This window comes from Lipophrys pholis (genome assembly GCF_963383615.2).
Source record: "Lipophrys pholis genome assembly, chromosome: 1".
NCBI classification, from domain to species: domain Eukaryota; kingdom Metazoa; phylum Chordata; class Actinopteri; order Blenniiformes; family Blenniidae; genus Lipophrys; species Lipophrys pholis.
Genome location: NC_137635.1, coordinates 16,430,465 through 16,450,406, shown reverse-complemented (window position 1 = coordinate 16,450,406; position 19,942 = coordinate 16,430,465). Strand labels below are relative to the sequence as shown.

General features: G+C 42.7%; 1 protein-coding gene across 2 annotated transcripts in view; it reads left to right on the top strand.

Annotated features, from left to right (window-relative positions):
* Positions 1-272: 272 nt before the first annotated feature.
* The window catches only part of uts2r (urotensin 2 receptor), a 44,754-nt gene continuing 25,084 nt past the window's right edge, over positions 273-19,942 (top strand). The window contains exons 1-4 of one of the 2 annotated variants that reach the window (XM_080479961.1): positions 273-891; positions 1,732-2,306; positions 2,379-2,447; positions 6,140-6,515. In XM_080479961.1, coding sequence (XP_080336087.1) covers positions 1,734-2,306; positions 2,379-2,447; positions 6,140-6,514 — 1,017 coding nt within the window. In that variant the 5' untranslated portion in view covers positions 273-891; positions 1,732-1,733 and the 3' untranslated portion in view covers position 6,515. Of the gene's footprint in view, positions 892-1,731; positions 2,448-6,139; positions 6,516-19,942 lie in introns of both variants that reach the window. The other variant, XM_080479960.1, reaches the window with a different exon arrangement.

Genomic DNA, 19,942 nt, shown 5'->3' with positions numbered 1-19,942 from the left:
TGACCCTGGCGCTCGTTCATTTGGAAATAACGGTCCGTAGATAAGTGCCCATTTCAATAAATAGCCTGCGTTGTCTTTTCTTTTACCTGCTGATTGATTTGTTGCAAATATTGGTTTGTGTCAGCAGGGTTGTTGTGTAGGTGTGTCTTGAGTCAGAGAGAGAGAGAGAGAGAGAGAGAGAGAGAGAGAGAGAGAGCGAGAGAGAGAGAGAGCACATTTCCTGCATACCTCTCTGTTGCCCGCTAGCTCAGTTTTCTCCTCCCTCCCATTTCGGGCTTCTGAGCGCGACAGGCTCACCAGCAGCGCCTTCCTCCCTCTCTTGCTCTCTCTTCTCTACCTCTGGCACTCTCTCTCAGTCAGAGGGGATCCTCCGTAACAGCTGTAGCTCAGTGTGATCCTCACTTCTCATCATCCTTTTCACTGATGTTTTTTTTTTTTTCCTTTCTTTTTTCTCTTTCGGGTCTCTCCCCTGAATTGAGTTTGTCAGCTGCCGATATCAACGCTGACACTCAGTGTTTGGATGCTTACCTAGGCGGGAGAACTTTTCATGCTCCCGTCAGTTCACCTCTTTCGTTAATCCAGACACTTTGGACTGTGTTTGTCTTTTGGTTTTGAGATAAGCCATTGATTAGAGGCTTTTTCTCCTAGTGGATGATTCATCTTGGGGTTTTTTTTTCTTTCCACTTCTCAAGACTTCTGGGTGGGTCGAGTTTTTTTTTCTTCTTTTCTTTCTCTTTTGTTCCACCTGTGCCTCTGAAGACTCTCCAGAGTTTTATGGAGTGTGAAATTTGTCCAGTAAGTGAGAAATTTGGATGGAGCAAAGTGGGACAAGGCATGGCTGATGGGACGGCAGCTGAGTGTTGAAGCTTTCTGTCTGGGGAGGCAGTCCAGGTGAGTATCGGCATAATTCACCTAAATTACACGTGGGATTTCATCCGAGAATATTGCATTTGAATGTGTGTGCTAAAGGGGCTTATTGCGTCATCATAGCATGCCAGATGGGTATATTAGGGAGAGAGAAGAGAAATGTCGTAGCAACACAGACTTCAACTGTGGTACCGGTGCTGTTTTAGGCATGGTGAGCTCATGTTGGAGGAATCAATGGGTTCTGTCTGAATTATGACAGCTGCACATTAGTCCAGATAAAGAGGAAGACTCCTGTCACTTGGAAAAACGTTTTGATACCGTTCACACCTTTTATTGTTTTTTCCTATCCTGCACGTTCCAAACAAAGAAGTGAGATCTCTTGGTTGAATAGATTAATAATGTAGGTTAAGGAAGATTCATGTATATAACACTGTCAGAGTGAATCCTATACAAAGGCATATAGTATACATCGGCTGCTTTCTAATAAAATAAAAGTTTCAACGTTTTTTTTCTTCAATGCTGTGCTTAAAGCATGTGACTATAATGAGGGATTTCATCCTCCTCAGTTGGTCACGGTTAGGATTCCATCTCGGCAGTCTGAAGTACTTGAGAATGTGACATGCAGATTTTGCAAATGACTAGTCGAGAAGGCGGCTGTAAGGAGCTTTGCTTTGAAAGCAAGCTCATTAAGTCAATCTTTGATGACTTACTCCAACAAGGGGAATATAAATAGAACAGAATGTGCCGGGGTAGCGTCTCCATTTGTATAATATCTATTCACTCAAACAATTGTCCAAGTTTCGGATTGAGATTATTCTTGAATGTCATAATTTCATTCATTCATTTCTGTTCCCACCCATCCAGAAATGACTACAGTGTCCATGGAGCCTGTGGGAGTCCTGGTGGAAAGGGGCGCCAACGCCACCGACCCACCTCTGAGCTCCCATGAAGATATGGCCGCCACCTTCACCATCGGCACCATCCTCTCCATCATGTGCCTTGTCGGAGTCCTGGGGAACATCTACACCCTGGTGGTCATGTGCCACTCCATGAGGACGGCGGCCTCCATGTATATTTACATAATAAACTTGGCCCTGGCGGACCTGCTTTACCTTCTCACCATCCCCTTTGTGGTGTGCACGCACTTCCTCAAGGGATGGTACTTTGGGGACGCAGGGTGTCGGATCCTGATCAGCATGGACTTCCTCACCATGCACGCGAGCATCTTCACGCTGACAATCATGAGCACGGAGCGCTACTTCGCCGTGCTGAAGCCGCTCGACACCGTCAAGCGGTCAAAAAGCTACCGGAAGGCTATCGCGCTGCTGGTGTGGGCGGCCTCACTAATCCTCACCTTGCCGATGATTGTCAGGATTCAGCTCATGACGGTGGGCAACAAGGCCATGTGTCAACCGACCTTGTCGCCATCCTCCTACAAGGTTTACATCTCTTTCCTGTTTTGCACTAGCATTGTTGCTCCAGGACTGATCATTGGCTATCTCTACATCCAGCTGGCACGCACTTATTGGATTTCACAGACGGAGACCTTCAAACAGACCAAGAAACTACCTAATCAAAAGGTCAGTGAATCACAGGATAGTATTTTTCATCACATGTGGTTCCAGTTCCCAGCAGCTCACTCTCTTGTGGTGCTCTTTGTGTTTTGCCACTCATCATCAACAATTTATGGGCTGAATTACTCTGTGTTTTCTCAGCCACTTATGATAACCCAATTCCAAAACCAACAACTTTTCTTGGCTATAATCCTCAATATAATTCGTCAGTGCCCTCCTCCACTGTTGGAAAAACCTAAAATACCGTTGACTGACAGCACTGAAGCCATTTATTGAGAAAACTATTTGATCAATATTGGGGGATGATTGTGGTAAAGATATGGCGACAGTCTCGGGCTGAGCGATATGACCTGAAATCTATACTGCGATATAATTTGAAGCATGTGCAGTCATGATATATATTGGGATATATTCTTTTCTTCTGTATACAGTATATAATGACTGTTTGTGGACATACTCACCTACCAGGTATATTTCAACAGAATAAGCACACTTCAAAAAAGTCAAGAATGCCATTTTAAGAACATTTATTGTGCAAAACACATTTTAAAAAAAATAAAAAAGTATGGCGTTTGACACAATTTTCAAAATGTTAATGTCTAAATGCAAAACTTTTCTGAATTAACAATGCAAAAGACAATTTGTTGTTTCACCAAAACTTTATTCATATCGTGCTTAATGCTTTTTTTCTGTTCTACGGTTACCACAGTTATTGTGCATTTAGTACCTGTTGGTATTTCACATGACGAAGTCTCAGTATTAAACTAATTCTTCAAGTATTTGGCAAACAATTTCCTCTTTTCTCAGCAGTTTGGTATACAACACATTACAAAATATTCAACAAGCTGTTTACATATGTCGGGGGAAGTGTTTGGTTCACTGTCACTTTCATGACTTTTCACTCAGCCAGCATCTCGGCAGGGCTGAAACCTGCTGCAGCCATCAGGTCCAGCTTCATGAATAGAAAGGAAGGTAAGCACAACCAGGGCAAAAGGAGGGGTCTTATCCTGTAAATAGCAGGTCCGTAATGTTCTTTTGGCCGCTTCTGTATCAGCTGTTTTCACCGGGCTTTCCCGACAACACTGTCATCGCCGCCGATAAAGAGCTGCTATTGGGGATAATGTAAGCGTTGTGTCGTCGCTGCTCTCTGCTGCAGGCTTTTTCTGATTCCCCCGTCCCCCCACTGCACACGCTGAGACCAAACTGGTTCCAATTTGCTTCATAGCAGGACTAAAGACAGATTCATTTTGTCTTATCAGTGTTATTAACTACACGGCAAATGCTTCCCTTACCTTGCCTGACGGGCTCTTTGTGGGGGCTTTAGAGGAAGACTAGAGCTAAAAGAGAGAGTAGACTGGCCAACAATGAAAAGTGCTTCTACTTGCTACAGGAATAATCCTCTCAGTGTCGCTATCATTGCTGTTTAACTGGGCTTGTGAGGTTTGTGTGGTAACAGTTGGCTTTTGAAATATGAGTCTCTCTACAACTACATTTGTCCAGTTGTGATACGACTTGTGATAAATGTGTAACATATGCTTTGGAATTTGTATAGTTCTCTTTCTCTTCCAATTGTAACCGCTGGTGTAATCTTTCTGTTCTTTTCTTTTAATCACATGTTCATCCACAGTTAATACAAGCTGCTTTCGAGAAGTGGATCACCTGTTGACCGTGTCATTTTTGGTATTTTTACCAGTGGCTTCTGGCTTTTTGCCACCAGTTATATACATTTCATTTCTGAATGTCTTTCAAGATACTCAAGGTTAATGTATAATAATGAGGTGAAATACAATCTGTTGTCAACACAATCTAATGCAGTAGGGCTCCATCTGAACACACAGAGCGCTTGGAAACAATTAATTTAGATCTGAAATTCTAATCTTCCATTCATTTTTAGTTTTGGCAATATCACAGCTACAATATCCCAACGGGGAACTTGTGGAGGCTTTCTTAGTGGAGTTTCCATGTTCTCCATGCACATGCATTGCTATTCCTGGTCTATAACAATCCCAAAATATACACGTTGGGCGAAATGGTGTCTCTAATTAGTTGGTCTGCATTTTCACCCAACGTGAGCTGGGATTGAAACCAGCTCCCTGCCAGAGTAAATGGTAGCACTTGGTTTAGCAAACACCAAAGGTTAGATTCAGTTCTGATCTGTAATACCACCACATTCTGCTACTATGTCACATTTAATAAGACCAAGTTTTGGCAAAAAGATATGAGTGGAGGATATGAGTCTGCACACTAAAGTGTAAAATCTATTTACTGTAACTTTGTAGCGGTTGTCACTTCAAAAAAAGAAGAAAAAAAAAAAAGAACACGTTTTATCATGATATGGATTTGCTGTAAACGCTGCACCAGTCAGGTTTGTTATTATGGTAACATGGTAACCATATGGTAACAAAATATAGGTTTTAGCATTGAAATAATTGTATTGTCTCTATTGCGACATACATGGAAACATGAATGTTCTTTATATGCTTGTGTTGAATGGTTCCATCAGATGTCAGATCAGCCGTGTGAGTCTGCCCTTATGTGCGTTTTCTATGTTGAATGCAAGATGTAACCAACATACGATTACTCACATACTGCAAATACAGAGATGTCATTTCATTCTGTGGTGGTCTACAGATTAGAGAAACAGATTTGGGATTGGAACTTTGCAGGTCTGAATACCACTGTTGACAGCTCTCCGTGGCAACGCGTTGCTCCTGCTATGTATAGCTAATCATAAATATGATTAGAATAGGTTAAATGTAATGTAGGGATTTTTTATCTTATGCAACTCCCTGTGATGGACTGGTGACCAGTCCAAGGTGTACCATGCCTTCATCCAAGTCACCTGTCATCAGCTCCAGTGACCCTGAACTGGATAAAGTGGTGTCAAAGATGCATGAATAAATGCAATCTAAAAAAAAAGAAAAAAAGAGAGAATATCATGTTTGGCGTGGTCTGTTGGCAAAGTACCTTTAATTAGTATGCAGTGGATGTAAACTGCATCCCTTGGCAGAAGAAATAATTCAACAGAACTGGGTATGTGGAGACCCCGGGGAGGGTCAATACCACTAAAAATTCTTCAGCATATTGCCCTGTACTTATCGCACTAAAAAAGTTAACAACCCTCTTGACCTGTTTTTTTTTTTTATTATTAGAATTCTTAAATCAATGTGGTTTGAAAGTCATGGATTTTTCCATCCAGCCAATTCCTTAACCAGAAAAGTAATCCAATATGCACCTAGAGACTTTTCTTGTTTCAACATTACTCCCAACAGTGGTGAAATTTGAACCCATCTGTGGGGAATAAATGCTCTGAGTTGTGTATTTTAACAGGAATATTAACTACACTTAATCCTTAAGGAAGCAGGAGGTTTTGCTCATTTGAATAATCCAAGTTTTTGACAATAAATGGAACAGAAGTCACTCAGTTTTCATTAAGTTTCTGGTCTACAGACGAGGAAAAGAGACGAGTTGGGTCAAACTGGATATTGACAAAACTCAAACCTAAATAGTCCAGACTATGTGTTCCTTCCTCAAATCTATAAATCTGATCTCAACATGCCGAAGCTCTGATGACGAGAAGCGTTGGGCCAAGTTTCTTGGGGATCTATGTGAATGCTCAGGACGTATCCCCAGGTGTTCCTCCAAGTGAACTGCTTCTCATTAATGCAGCCTTTCTGCCTGTGGTCTTCCTTCTCCAGGTGCTCTACTTGATCTTCACCATTGTGCTCCTCTTCTGGGCGTGCTTCCTGCCTTTCTGGATCTGGCAGCTGTGCCAGTTCCACCCCTTGCTGTCGCTCTCGCCCAAAGCCAAGCGCAACATCAACTACCTGACCACATGCCTGACGTACTCCAACAGCTGCATCAACCCGTTCCTCTACACGCTGCTCACCAAGAACTACAAGGAGTACCTGAGGAAGCACAAGCGGTCGTGGTCGGCCGGCAACTACTTCAACCGGCGGAGTCGATTTCAGCGCTCGCCGCGGAGGTCGCCGTCTGCCAGCAGCCAGCAATGCACCGAGAGCTTCATGCTCACGCACACGGCCTCGTTGCGAGCTCATAACAGCAGCTTGTGAGGTAGGAATAAGCTCTTTAAGACTAACATTTGTGACTCTAGGATAACTGAGACTGCTAAAATACAACAATCTTCCTCCTGCTCTAAGAGCAGGTTATCTATCACAGGAAGGTCTGGTTGTGATGGGTTCTGTGATAGCAGATGGTATTTATTTCTGCCCACCCCCCCGGAAACATGTCTGTTTAGGATTTCGACTTCCTGGTATGCAGTGTAAACATGTCCATATGGGACTGCTGCTGCCTGGTGATATTTATGTGTGGATGTGAGTGAAGTGCAATGAATATTCAATTGAATGGAATACTCAGAAGGATCTGGATTCCTCTTGAGTCAATGTGTTTTCAATCTGGATGCTGAAAAAAATTTTTTTTATTACTTTTACTAAAATCCTATTTGTGACTATTATTCCTCGATAATATGATTATATGTTTCATGTGTAGCTCAGAGTATCACATCGAGCTAATCTGATTTGAGTAGGCTGCACTGGTAAGATGAAATCTTAATAACCTTTGAGTTAGGACAACTAAATTTTCCCCTTGTTTTATAGTCAAGAGGAATGAGTACATCATAAACCCATCAACATTCATTTAAATATCTTTCTACAGTAGTACCTTCAAAGGGAACCGCGTCCAACAGTGATGATTTGTGTTTTCAGTAGAGAATCTTCTCACTTTGGTGACAGTGAAATGTTCTGTCCGTTAATCACATTAAAACAGTGATATCACCACTAAACGAATGACCTTCTTCGTAATCTCTACACTTTGCAAAGTGATCCTTTGAGCCAGATTGGACCATCATAGTCTCAGTCCCATCCTGATGTCCAATTTACTCTAAATGTCTTTACTCTTTGTAATTCTGCTTTACTACATTGTTTCCATCAAAATCACTAAGGCCACTTGAGGCCATCACAAGTCTTCACTCTGGTGGATTAAGGTACGTTGCATACCTTTAAGGGAATAGTAAGAGTCAGATGGTTTTTAGTTGGGTTTGGGAAAGTGCTCTTTGTATAATATTGATTAGACAATTTGCATCGACTAAACAACGTCCATTTTTTTTTTCAATCATGCTTTCATATACATTCTTTAAACTTTGTTTTCTTGTCTTTCAACTTTGTTTCTGTCATAATTGCTGCGGCCACCAGGGAGTCAACATAAATCTGAGATCTAGTAAGTACAGGTTGGCCATCCTTCCTCATGTCTTTGGAAATGGTAAAACTATAATTGCTCTAATTATTCAAGACTTAGTAATATGTCTAATTCTTTGTCTTGGAGCCAACCTCTGGGCTATTATGGACAGAACCTATTTCCTATTTTAAAACGACCAAATCCCAGGAAGGGTTACCGGGGAGAAGCGTGACCAAGATGGAGGTCTAGCCGAGAAGCTCCGACACCATGCTACACTTTTCTTAGAAATACCCTATCCAACTGCCAACAGTCGAGTTAAAAAAGGCCATGTCAAAGACACCAACTGCGAAACGGTGCGAAATCTTCACCCGCAGACGCAAGACGAGCACCAAGTCCCAGGAAAATATGGACTTGGAGTCATGACACTCCCGAGGCCCACATTGTTATTGTCCGGTTACTTGTGCATGAGCAGAAGAACTATTTACTCCAGTCATGGTGCGCATTCACATTTGCAGTGTCTAGAAACGTTGTGTTTTCTCCCCTTTCCACGAAGATGGAGTCGGAGCATTTTTAAAAGACGTACTCTATGTGGTTCTGTTCATATTTAAGCTTTAATATGCGTTTCCTGCACTTACTAAAAGGGTTTAACGTTCAACTTGTGTGACAAAAGAGAAATAAAGAGCAGCTGGTTCCACCTGGTCAACACTTGTGGTAATGTTTCTGCTCATAAAAGCTTGTATGATACCTTCATAATGGAGCAATTCATTCTGCATGTGGAGTCCTAACATTGACGCTCATGTGGATTTTCCAGCTTGCCTTTCACACTCCGCTGCCTTGATTATTATTTCTTGTGGAATTTTCTAGTGCCTCAAGAAAGCTGTAAAGCTTATGAATGAAACCTTATACTTTGTAGTAGCCCAAAGAAGCTTATTGTCAGAGTTTGTGTTCATGGTCGTTTGTCCAATGTGGGTTTTATATCTGGCAGGTTTAAATTTCTGAACTTTCCCTTAACAATTGACATCTTCTTCAAGTTGCGCCATTAAATCTGAATCTCGTTAGGAATCTGCATGATTGTTTCTGAGTTTTTCTGCAGGTGTCCCAGCTCTTGCACTACAAAGAATAGTCAGTGTGTAATTATTCACGCAGTCTGTGCAGTTGTCCCATATGTTCATACAGGGACTTTAGATTTCGGTTGCAAATGTTCCTTGCAGAGGAAACTGGACGAATGAATGACAGTGCAGCAGAGGGGAACGGTGGGGGAAGAGCAGAGTGACGACAGAAGAGGGTGAAGGGGACACACACACACACACACACACACACACACACCAGTACACACCAGTGTGTACTGGTATCTGGTGTATAAATACTCCTGCTATGTGGATCCAACCTTAGTTTATAGAGTTGGCTGCTATCTTCACCATACGTTTACCTTTTATTCCCATCAGATTGACAGAGAAACAATAATTTCATGTCTCACAATATTATCACTTCCTTTGTTTCCATAAGAGAATGCATGGGGAAAGAAATAAAGGAGAAGTCCAATATCTGGAAAAAACTATCTGAGATTATTGTATGGTGTGTGTGTGCGCTTGTGTGTGTGTGTGCAGGCTACCGACTGAGACAAAGTAGTAACAGTGTGTCATATGTTACTACACTCAGCCTTGGAATACAATGTGTTGAGTGGCGGCTGCCATACTTCACAGGCGCAAAGAATATGGCTCCATATTTGTGCCTGCACACACCTGAACTCGCGTAGCATTGTCCCCAATTTATTCCCACAATTTAACCAGGCCCAGAAGTCTGTGTGAGCTGTACTGAAAAGTAATTTTTTTCCAATGTTGTGTGGCACTGCAGTGCTGGCCAACACTTTAAACTGTATTTTCACATAAAAAATTAATTTAGCCTAATCTTCGAGCACAGATTAACAAAAACCTATTGTATCATGGTTTAATTTAGTTTTTTTGTTTTTTTTGCATTGATAAATATTATTACATATATTTTTTATTTAAAGATTACTAACATACAAGTTCTGTCTTGCGATACACATTTGGTTCATGCAGAGTTTCAACACCAGTCCTTTTGTGGTGGGCATAGTCTTAGGCCGTGTTTAATTCAATTCAATTCAATTCAATTTTATTTGTAAAGCGCTAAATCACATCAACAAACATCTCAAAGCGCTCTTACAATGATAGAGTACAACAGGACCCAACTAAACCCTTCCAAAGCAAGCAGGTGTAACAAGCAACAGTGGCCAGGAAAAACTCCCTCGCATGGAGAGAAGTTCAAGAACTCCCTCTTCAGGAAGAAACCGTGGGGCGGACCCTAGACTCTGGAAGGACGGCCATCCGCCTTGACCGGTTGGGGGGAGAAGTACATGGGATAGGACAGGGAGAGAGAGGAAAAGAAGAGGGAGAGAGAGAGTGGCAGACAGGCCAGATAAGTATAAATACTAAGAAAAGTCTATGATGAGCATTGGTCTGATGATGAGCCAATCTCAGTCTGGAGTTTAAGGGCCGTGCCGTTGCGGTGGGGTCCCAGTGCTGTGGTGGGGTCGGGTAGTAGGACCGTCGTAACTCCACTCTGTGAGTCTTGGGTCTGATCCCCTGGATCCTGCTCTCCTCCTGTCAGGGATAAAAAAGACGGCGGCAGTGTCTGGTGGCTCCAGTAATGTTGTTACACAGAGAGAAAGAAAGAAAGACAAGAAACAGAACCTCCAAATGTAGAGTTCCTCCCTTTAACGGGAGAGAAAAAATCCCCTCAGCAGTCTAGGCCTATAGCAGCTCAACTTAGTGGTCCTATTTTATTCCTATTTTATTCCTAAGGATAAGCTTTATCAAATAGGAATGTTTTTAGTCTACTCTTAAATAAACTAATGGTGTCGGCCTTTCGGACCGAGGCTGGTAGTTGATTCCAGAGTAAAGGAGCCATATGGCTGAAACTCCTGCCTCCTGTTTTACTTTTATGGACTTTAGGGATTACCAACAGTCCTGCATCCTCAGAGCGAAGGGCTCGTGGAGGGTGATAAACTTCTAGAAGTTTCTTGATATAGGACGGAGCCTTCTGATGAAGAGTTTTATATGTGATCAGAAGGATCTTGAATTCTATTCTAGATTTAATTGGAAGCCAGTGTAAGGATGCTAAGACTGGGGAGATGTGCTCTCTTCTTCCAGTTCTGGTTAGTAAACGTGCAGCAGCGTTCTGCACTAGCTGTAAGGTCCTAAGGTCCTAACAGAGGAGTTTGGACATCCTGACATTAGGGAGTTACAATAATCTAATCTTGAAGTCACAAAGGCATGAATAATTTTTTCTGCATCTTTGAAGGACAAGAAGTTTCTAATTTTTGCAATATTCCTTAGATGGAAGAAGGCTGTCCTGGAGACATGTTTAACATGGGAAATAAAGGACAGATCCTGATCAAAAATAACACCCAGGTTCCTAATATCACTGTTAGAGGTTAAGGTAATATTATCTAACCTAATCAGACTGTCTGAAAAGTTATCCCTGAGCTTTTTAGGACCTAGGATTAGAACCTCAGTCTTGGATGTGTTGAGCATTAAGAAGTTGATAGACATCCAGGACTTAACGTCCCTGAGGCAGGACTCTAGTTTAACAAGTTGGTCGGCCTGATTGGCTTTAATTGATAAATATAGCTGAGTATCATCTGCATAACAATGAAAGTTAATGCTGTGTTTCCTAATTATATTTCCGAGTGGCAACATATAGAGATTAAACAATATCGGTCCGAGGACGGAGCCTTGTGGTACTCCACACAGGACCCGTTCATGCATTGAAGATTTGTTATTTACTTGAACAAATTGAAACCGGTCAGATAAATATGATTTAAACCAGTTTAAGGCTAAGTTTTTAATGCCGACGGCATCTTCTAATCTCCTTAAAAGTATATTATGATCGACAGTATCAAATGCGGCACTAAGGTCCAGAAGAACTAAAACCGATAGAAAACCTCTATCTGAGGCCGTTAGAAGGTCATTAGTAACTTTTAGCAGTGCAGTCTCTGTACTGTGGTTCATTCTGAAGCCGGACTGAAGGTCCTCTAACAGATTATTCTCGTGCAGAAAATCATTGAGTTGTTTAGCGACTACTTTCTCCAGAACCTTTGACAGGAAAGGAAGGTTGGAGATGGGCCTGTAGTTTGAGAGAAGGCTTGTGTCTAAGTTTGGCTTCTTAATGTTTACATGTTTGAAATTTTTCAGTTTCCAATAGAAAACGTTCACTGCGTTTTGGTTGTTCGTGATCTCGTCACTGAAAACGCAACTTTTCGAAAACGGCTCCCAAGGTGGAACTTTTAAAAAAAAAATGCTTTGACTCCATGAAAATGGGAGGAAACAGAACGTTTTAGAAATGCTACGACTCTGGCTCCGTGGAGACGGAGGGAAACGCTTTATCTCGAAACGCTGCTACTGCACATGTGCACCACATCAGTAGTAAAATACTTTTTTTGCACACATGCACAGTGTCTCTTGAGAGTGTCATGACTCCCAGTCCATATTCTCCTGGGACTTGGTAGTTTTATAGCTGGGAGTCACCGTAATAACAATCCAACTTGCTCATCTGTCCATATGAATGTCCAAGTTCATGTCGTATTTTTTCTCTGTGTACATATGTGTGTGTGGTTTCGTCACAAAAATATAGAACAGCTCCAACTTGTGGCCTGACATGCAAACTACATCATTTTCTGCTGTTTCCATGGAAACAGACATCATTTCAAAAACGCTGCTGTGTAAACACGGAACCTTTCTGAAACCAAAAAGACAGAACCGATGCATTCTCACTTTGTTGGGTAAACAGGGCCTCAATATGCTGCAGAGAGATCCTGCTGTGAGCAGCTTGTCAGTCTGAAGGTCACTCCTTAACGCCGTGCCTCCACTCAGCAATCACAGCCTCGCCTAATGGGCTTTGATTTACACCAACAAGGGTGGCACTTTTTAACGCGCCGCTGACAACAAACAGTATGATCTTTTAATTACGACAACATTCAGAAACTTTTAGCTGCTGTGGGGAAACAGCGTGGTTTTACACACTGAGCTTGCTCTCCAGTTGGAAAATTGCCTCATCTACTACTGCAAGAGAATACTCTGCAATGAAGTGACCTGGGGAGTCAGCAGCAAGGATATCGGCACATTATTTTAGCATAAAGCAATGATGGAATGGGCTCTGTCTAAAAAAAACAAAAAAAAACACACTGTTATCTCTATGAAGAGTGTTTAGCTGACGGATACAAATGTATAAAAACCAGACAGAGGCTTATCTGTTCCACACATTTCACACATCAGCTAATCATTGGATGGTTGCGCCTAAAGGCTGACTCACATTCTTGACTACTGAAGAAAGGTGCCTACAAAGGAGACTGGAAAATCCTTTTTGTAAAATATGAGCCACTGGAAAACCCGTCTCTTAAAATCCTTCCAAATCTTACATCTTTCTTTTTCTTTATTGCTCTCCATGCTGATTTTTAATTGCTCCGAACTGAAGTTTTTTGTCAAAGGGCCCCCTGACGTCGTCGTCGCCGCCGCCGCCTGCTACGTTTTCCAATTCCGAAGTGCCGCCGAGCGGTTTCCCTCCATAAAAAGTTCCTCGCGGTGACAGCCGCCTGGCAGCCTGCGGGCCGGTGCCCCAGCTGCTAATGTGCGTCGATAGCATCGCGTTATTGGGCTTCGAGAAGAGGCAGTCACAAGACGGAAAAAAAATAATTGCAACAATAATAAAAAGAGGAAACGGCTGGAGCTGGGGGGATTTTTCTTTTTTTTTTTCGCATGGAAAACACGTACCACATAGCCTTGTTAAACAGGGCAGAGGTTTAATATGCACCACAGCAGAAAGGGCGTATGGAATCTCCTCCTCGACATGCTTAATTATTCCATACGTCCCCATACGCTCAGATCGGAGATCGTCCTGAATGTAGCGCTAATGCGTCCCAGGAAATTAACAAAGATAAGAGGGGACGTGGACATGGGTCCAATTGCATTCCCATTGTCTGTTCGCTTGGGGCAACTTCTCTGGCACGCCTGTCTGCACAATACAACCCGAGAGCCGACTCGCCATGGCTTCAGCTGTTAAACACGGTCACACGCACGGTGTCATACATTATCCTATGTCCGTGATCCTATATGTAGCTTGTACTGAAAGCGCCACAATCTATCTTGAATTTCCATTGTTACAATGGCAGCACTTAATGTTTACCCTTTCCCTCCCAGACGAGAGAAGGAAATTCGTCAAGCAATTTTTCCTCATGCAACAGATTGTAAAGTCATATTTCTTGGTGACGGTTTAGCCAGAGCAGGAAAAAAAAAAGTGAATAATTCATGCGTAAAAGTAAACAAACAGCTGAAAAGCCACTGATGTGCATACCCCTATACATTATTCAGAGCCTTTAAAGTGCCGTCTTTTAGCGTTTTTTTTATGGGCGAGAGCCTTGTTTTCGCTACCTGCGGGGAATCCTCTAGTGCCCGTGGAGCTGTTGAGGAGAAATAACAAAGAATCTGAAGGTCAAAGAGAAAAACGGGATGGGGGTGAGAACCTCATACCTATAGTCCATTATTGGGCAACTCTAATCGGTAAAGGGGCCACAAAAATGTCTTTCTCACTACTGGACCACAAATTATGATCTTCTCGTGCAAGGATTTAGAGGATTTGCAACCAATTCAATGGAAATGACTTATTGTGTGTCTCTTAGTTGAATCAACATGCCTCAGTCATGCCGATCAATGTCGTCAGGCTTGTAGGGCAGGGTTTTGAGGATATTGAGTTTCCCTTCCACAGCCTGATTCCAGGTGTTTTTGGGTCGTCTTGGGTTGACTTCTAAGAACGGTCAAAAATCCAAATTTTTTTTTCTTTTAATTCTTCTTATAAAATCTCAATGCAACATGAGACAGTTTTTATATTTATGATATATATCTACATCCTAGTGAGCTGTGTTATCTTCACGTTAAACAGTAAACGTGTGTTTTATGTGGTTGAAAGTGACAAAAACATCCATTTTGCTCGTAAATGTTGGCCTCTGGTTTACAGTATGGGTGACAAAATCTAATCTGAAATGTGTTGTATCATGACGTTGTCAACAATCGTCAATGTCGCGGTGTTTACGTTGGGTTTTAGCATTTTTCTAAAAGGCAAAGTAGCTTCTGAGCTAAATTCGTCACACTAATGTGTCAAAGGAAGTGTTTGTGTGGTGGCATACATCATCCAGGCTGTAAAATCTCTTATTTGTTCATAGTATCTTCATGGCTCTACTCATAAATTTCACACCATAAACTCCATGAATGATCAAACAAGTGATGCCTTGACCGCTATTAGAGCCTCCCATGTAGCAGTCGTTCCCTCACAGCCTAGACATGATCCATCTTTAATTAGAATTGCTTTAATCCTGCGTCTGGAGCCAGGCACGGCGGCCACACTTTAAAGCCATCCTCATCTGTCACAGGCTGTGCCACAGCACGTTATAGAGATATTGATAGACGACTCATTAACTCGGTTATCGTCTGATGGCCCCCGTTTTTCTTTCTCTCTCCACGTCAGCTGCCGGGTGCAGTTGGTCCGAGGGTCGTCGCGGTTTGGCAGAGTGGAGCAGAGGTCACCTCTGAGAAGGTTGTTCGGGAAAAGCGCACGCTTATTCCTTCCTTTTTTTGCCCCGTGTTGCTGAGAAGCCGCATCGATCTTCCAGTCATATATCTGAAAGCTGATTACATTGGCTGGGCTCATTTTGGGAATTGGAAATGGCTGTTCTTCCCTCGTCACAAGTGACAGGATGCTTTGCCTGTAATAGCTACTGGCCGCATTGTCTGGGAACATACGAGCTGTGATCGATACGCACCTTGACTCGCCCTCCTCGGCTGCGTTATATAGGGACCGGGATTGATCGAGTGCCCCCTTATCTTTACAGGGCTCCTGTTAATGCTACAACCCTCATTTGGAGAGATCTCACTATGATGAAACATGGGCTTCATTGATGATTTGATGCACGTACATGTGTTCCCTCCACGTTCCTTTTCACCCACTTTATCTTGATTACGAGCAGTTTTTGCAGCACGTTGTTCTGTTTCTCTCACAGAGTTTTAGTCAGGCCCCTCATGTGAAATAGGAAGAAGCACATCTTGGGACTACTTTGAAGTTGAAAAACCACAGCAGTTGAAATGTTAAACTTTGTTATGGGATATTGCCCTACCAATAGATATTAATTGATGAATGAGTACTCAGTAATGAGTAACTAATTAATTAATTAACTAATTAAAGTCCTGTTTTCATGACAATGGTGCTCGGAGCCACTGAAAATGAAAGTTTTTGAAAATGTTTTTTAAAAAAAAAAAAAACACTTCTCCCTGGAAACACAACTTTTGGAAAATGTTCCAACTCAAAAATCTGCTTAAGTCTGCCTTACATCTTGTCCAAAGGTGTGTTTAGAAAATCCAATGCAAACTGGGAGAGTCTCTTGTTTTAGCTATCGCCACAAACACATAAACTCTAACGTCAGGCATGGCGGGGGGACCATCATAGTGTGTGGCTCCATTTTGGTAATAGGTTTGCAAATGTAGATGACACAAATGGATGCAGCAAAATACAGAGAAACCTTGCTGTCGAGCAACTTAATTCAATTTGAAGACGAACTGCGACTTCTGTGTGGTGTTTAGCAAAGTAAGCCGTCAGAAAGTGACGATAAATACACTCAGCCCGGTGACAGCAAGAGGTGGCTTTTCGAATTTCGGAGCCCCGAGCGCTTTACCTCGTTTTTGACAGGAGCTGCACTTCTCACAAACTGGATTTTTCCACATCCTGACACTTCACATATGCTTTACTCAGTCCTCCCCCCCCCCCCCCCCCCACCACGTGTGATTATACGTTTGGTTTCTAGTTGTAATTTATGACTCGGTTTTTGATGCAGCAGAAGCATCTGTTGGATTATGAGACAACAAGTCACACACACGTAGTGTGAACGAGGCCTAAGGTCTAGTATCACTGACATTCTACTTTGATATCAAGTGCACACCGATCGTTTGATCCAGAAACTGTTGTGCCCTCAGCCTGGCCAATCATCCACCTTTGCCAGTTTTAAGTTCTGCTTTAAACTACTGAACCTCAATGCAATGTCACAGCATCGGGCACTGCAACGGCAGAGGGAAAAACCTGCCAGACGTCTGATCCGAAGGCTTGGAGGGACGGCGTTTAGACTGATTGCTCACCATTTCAGACGCACTTTAAGCTCCTCTTCTCACCCAGCTATATGAAATGTGCCTACACGCCCTTGAGCGCTTCAGGAAGTGTACCCGTCTGCCGCTGGGAGGATTTCTATCGTCTGAAGGCAAAAAATGAGGGCTGATAAGGGCACAAGGAGAGGAAAAGATAGAAACGGTGAGAGGCTGGTATACATTTTAACAGAACTATAGGTGAGCTCCTTAATTCGTTCTGCCGTCCACCGCGCAGGAGGGACAGACGGGGCAAGAAAAGATTTGGCGAGAAGATGAGAAAATAGATGGAATTTCTGTGTCAGTGAGGAATAGAGGTGTGCGTTTATGGTCCCCGAGTCCTCAGCTGCACACATGCTTGTAAATACTTATCCCCTGACCCTGGACTAAAGTGTCTGGCATCTGCACACGATTTGCCATCCTCGTCAAGAGGGCCAATAAAACACTTACACAAGCACCACGGAGGCATTAACAAAAGTCGTCCCTGTGCTAACTTCTATTTAATAACTGTCTCCTGGATTGAGCCGAGTCTTTTCCTTCTAAGAATCGCGACGTTTGTATGTTTCCCCAACACAAATCCGTGCTCCGTGACAGAAAAATCGTGCGCTTTTAACAGGTTGCTGCTGTCTCTTCCTGCCTCTCTCATCTGTTAGCGGAATTTGCGAGGCGAACCGTGAAGAATCACGCTGCGGCACTGTCAATCAATGTGAATTATTATTGAGCCTCATAACAGCAGTAAATGGAACTGCGGAGCCATCAGTTTTTTCAGGTGCAGGCCGGTGTCCCGGGATGAGAGCTGACCTTGTAAAATGAGTGATATGGCTTTTAAAACAACTGAAATTGATTGATTGGGTAGAAGTAGCATTCCCCCAGCAGTAAACATTGGTAATGTTCACTCTTCTAACCCGGCTGCAAAGTAGAAGCACAATGCTGAGTGATATTACACAACGTCTTTTCATTTTCCCTTCTGGGCCTGCTAAACAAGCAGCTTAAACATAATAAAATGGCTGTATATATTCAGAGTGAGTCACTTTCTAGCAAAGAAAACGATAAATAAAAAAATAAAACACAGTTGGGAATATTTAAAAATGTTACAGGTCTGAGAAACGAGGTACAGATCTGTAAAATACAGATAAAATGCTGCGACAATAGAGACACAAAGCACTCATCACTCATCATCCAGGGTTCCTTCGAGTGCTACGCCTTGTGTTTAAGATTTCCAGATTGGTGCTGCTTAATTCTCCAAATTGACTCTAACCGGTACCTCTCAAAGCAATTTGGGGTTCAGCGTCTTGCTCAAGGACACTTCGGAAAGGTGGTGGAGATGGGCATCGATGGGGCACACTGGTGAGAAATAATCAAATGCATCTTTAGCTGTGGATGCCAGCTAAAGATTCTGAAAATTTCAATAACTTTTCCATTAGTTTTTTTTTTTTTAACATCATTAATTGACTTTTTATGTCGTTTTGTTTTGTCGGTTGCTTTGTGGCAGGTAAGGTCACTTTATTTTGCCCTGTGCTAATTCAAGCTTGAGGGTAGTTTGACTTTTGTCGGTGTCTGTTCGGTTTACATTGATTTATGACGAAAACTGTTTGTGGATGACGTGAGGAGTCTTGCCTGCTGGTACGCAGAGGTACAATATACAGCTGCGAGCTAGTAATTCTAGCGTATGAATAGACGGCAGCTGCCCAACTCTTCAGGTTCCATAATTGTCCCCGTGAGTTGTGTGAGCTGTGTAAAAGGGCAAACCTGAGTCCTATTTCAAGGCAGACTTACTGACTTGTCAATGGAGGACAAGCGCCGGGGGTAACTAATAACATTAACGATCTCTCTCTGCCCCTTTTTTCGCCCCTCTGCACCACAGCAGGACACCGGAGTTGGCTCACACGAGTACAAGCAATATTAATGTTATTAGTTACACGTCTGCATTTCCTGCTGCGATGACGGAAAAAGGTCGCCCTTGAAAAGGAAGTGAGTTCTCTCATAGCAAACTGTCCCTGAGTGCTACTTGAGATATCCCATAACTGGCACCGGACCAGGATTGTGAATCTTTTGGTTATTTTTTTTTTTTTATATATTTTTTATCTCAAAATCATTTTAAAACAGTTGCATTATTTATTGTAGAAAGGTATTCAATCGGGATCTGCAGCATTCAGTAGTAATGGCCTCCCCGAGGCCGGGCGGGGTGAAGACCTGATACCTTCATCCCTCAGCAGAACATTTGATCATGTATGTGAGACCGGGAAGACTCTAAATGAGGAGGATGCATTATTTAGCTCATCCTGAGACGAAGTGCTCCCTGTTTCCTTTCGCTGGACTCCGGCGAATCCTTTTCACCCACCGCTGAGCCTGCAGTAAATCACATTTTACTGCTTCTTCACCCCCCACTCCCGTGCTTTCCCTTTCTCCGCCCCCTGTCTCGGGAGTCTCCATCTCCCTGTCCAAACACAGAAAATCAACCTCCGACTGACAGCGTGCAGAGTAACGATGCCAAGACCTTTAAAGCCAGTAACCATAGGAACAAAGAGACCAGCCCTCACTGTATACCGACATCGACGTACATGTGTTTGTGTGTGGCTGTTTGCTGAGGGATCCACACTCTACAGGGGGCTAATCTAGTGCAATAAATCAGGGACATAAAAAGCTGATACAATCAATAGCAGGTCTGGATGTATGCTCACAGAGCGGCCTGCAAGCATAATCTGATTCTACCGCTTCATTTCTTTCTTTCTGTCTCACCCAACATGGTACAAAGTATATGTAGAGTGTTCAGCATACAAATTTTATGCTTGACCGGTTTAAAGATTTAGGGATTTAAAATGCACAAAACCAACATTTCCTCTTGTTTCACTGAGAAATCACATCATTGTAGGAATTGTAGAATGTAACAAAATCTGAATTCACCGCCACACTGTGCAAACTGGATTATATTAACTTGGTGGGACAAGAAATTTGATTTCATGATGTCGCTCTCTACTATCAACCGCTGCGATGTGCTTCAGTACACAAGAATAACGTTTTCCAGTACGTCATCTATGTGCACGCCAAGTCCTTCAAAAAAACAAACGACGGCAAACAGAAAGGAGCAGTTGTTCCAGTAGAATTTATGAG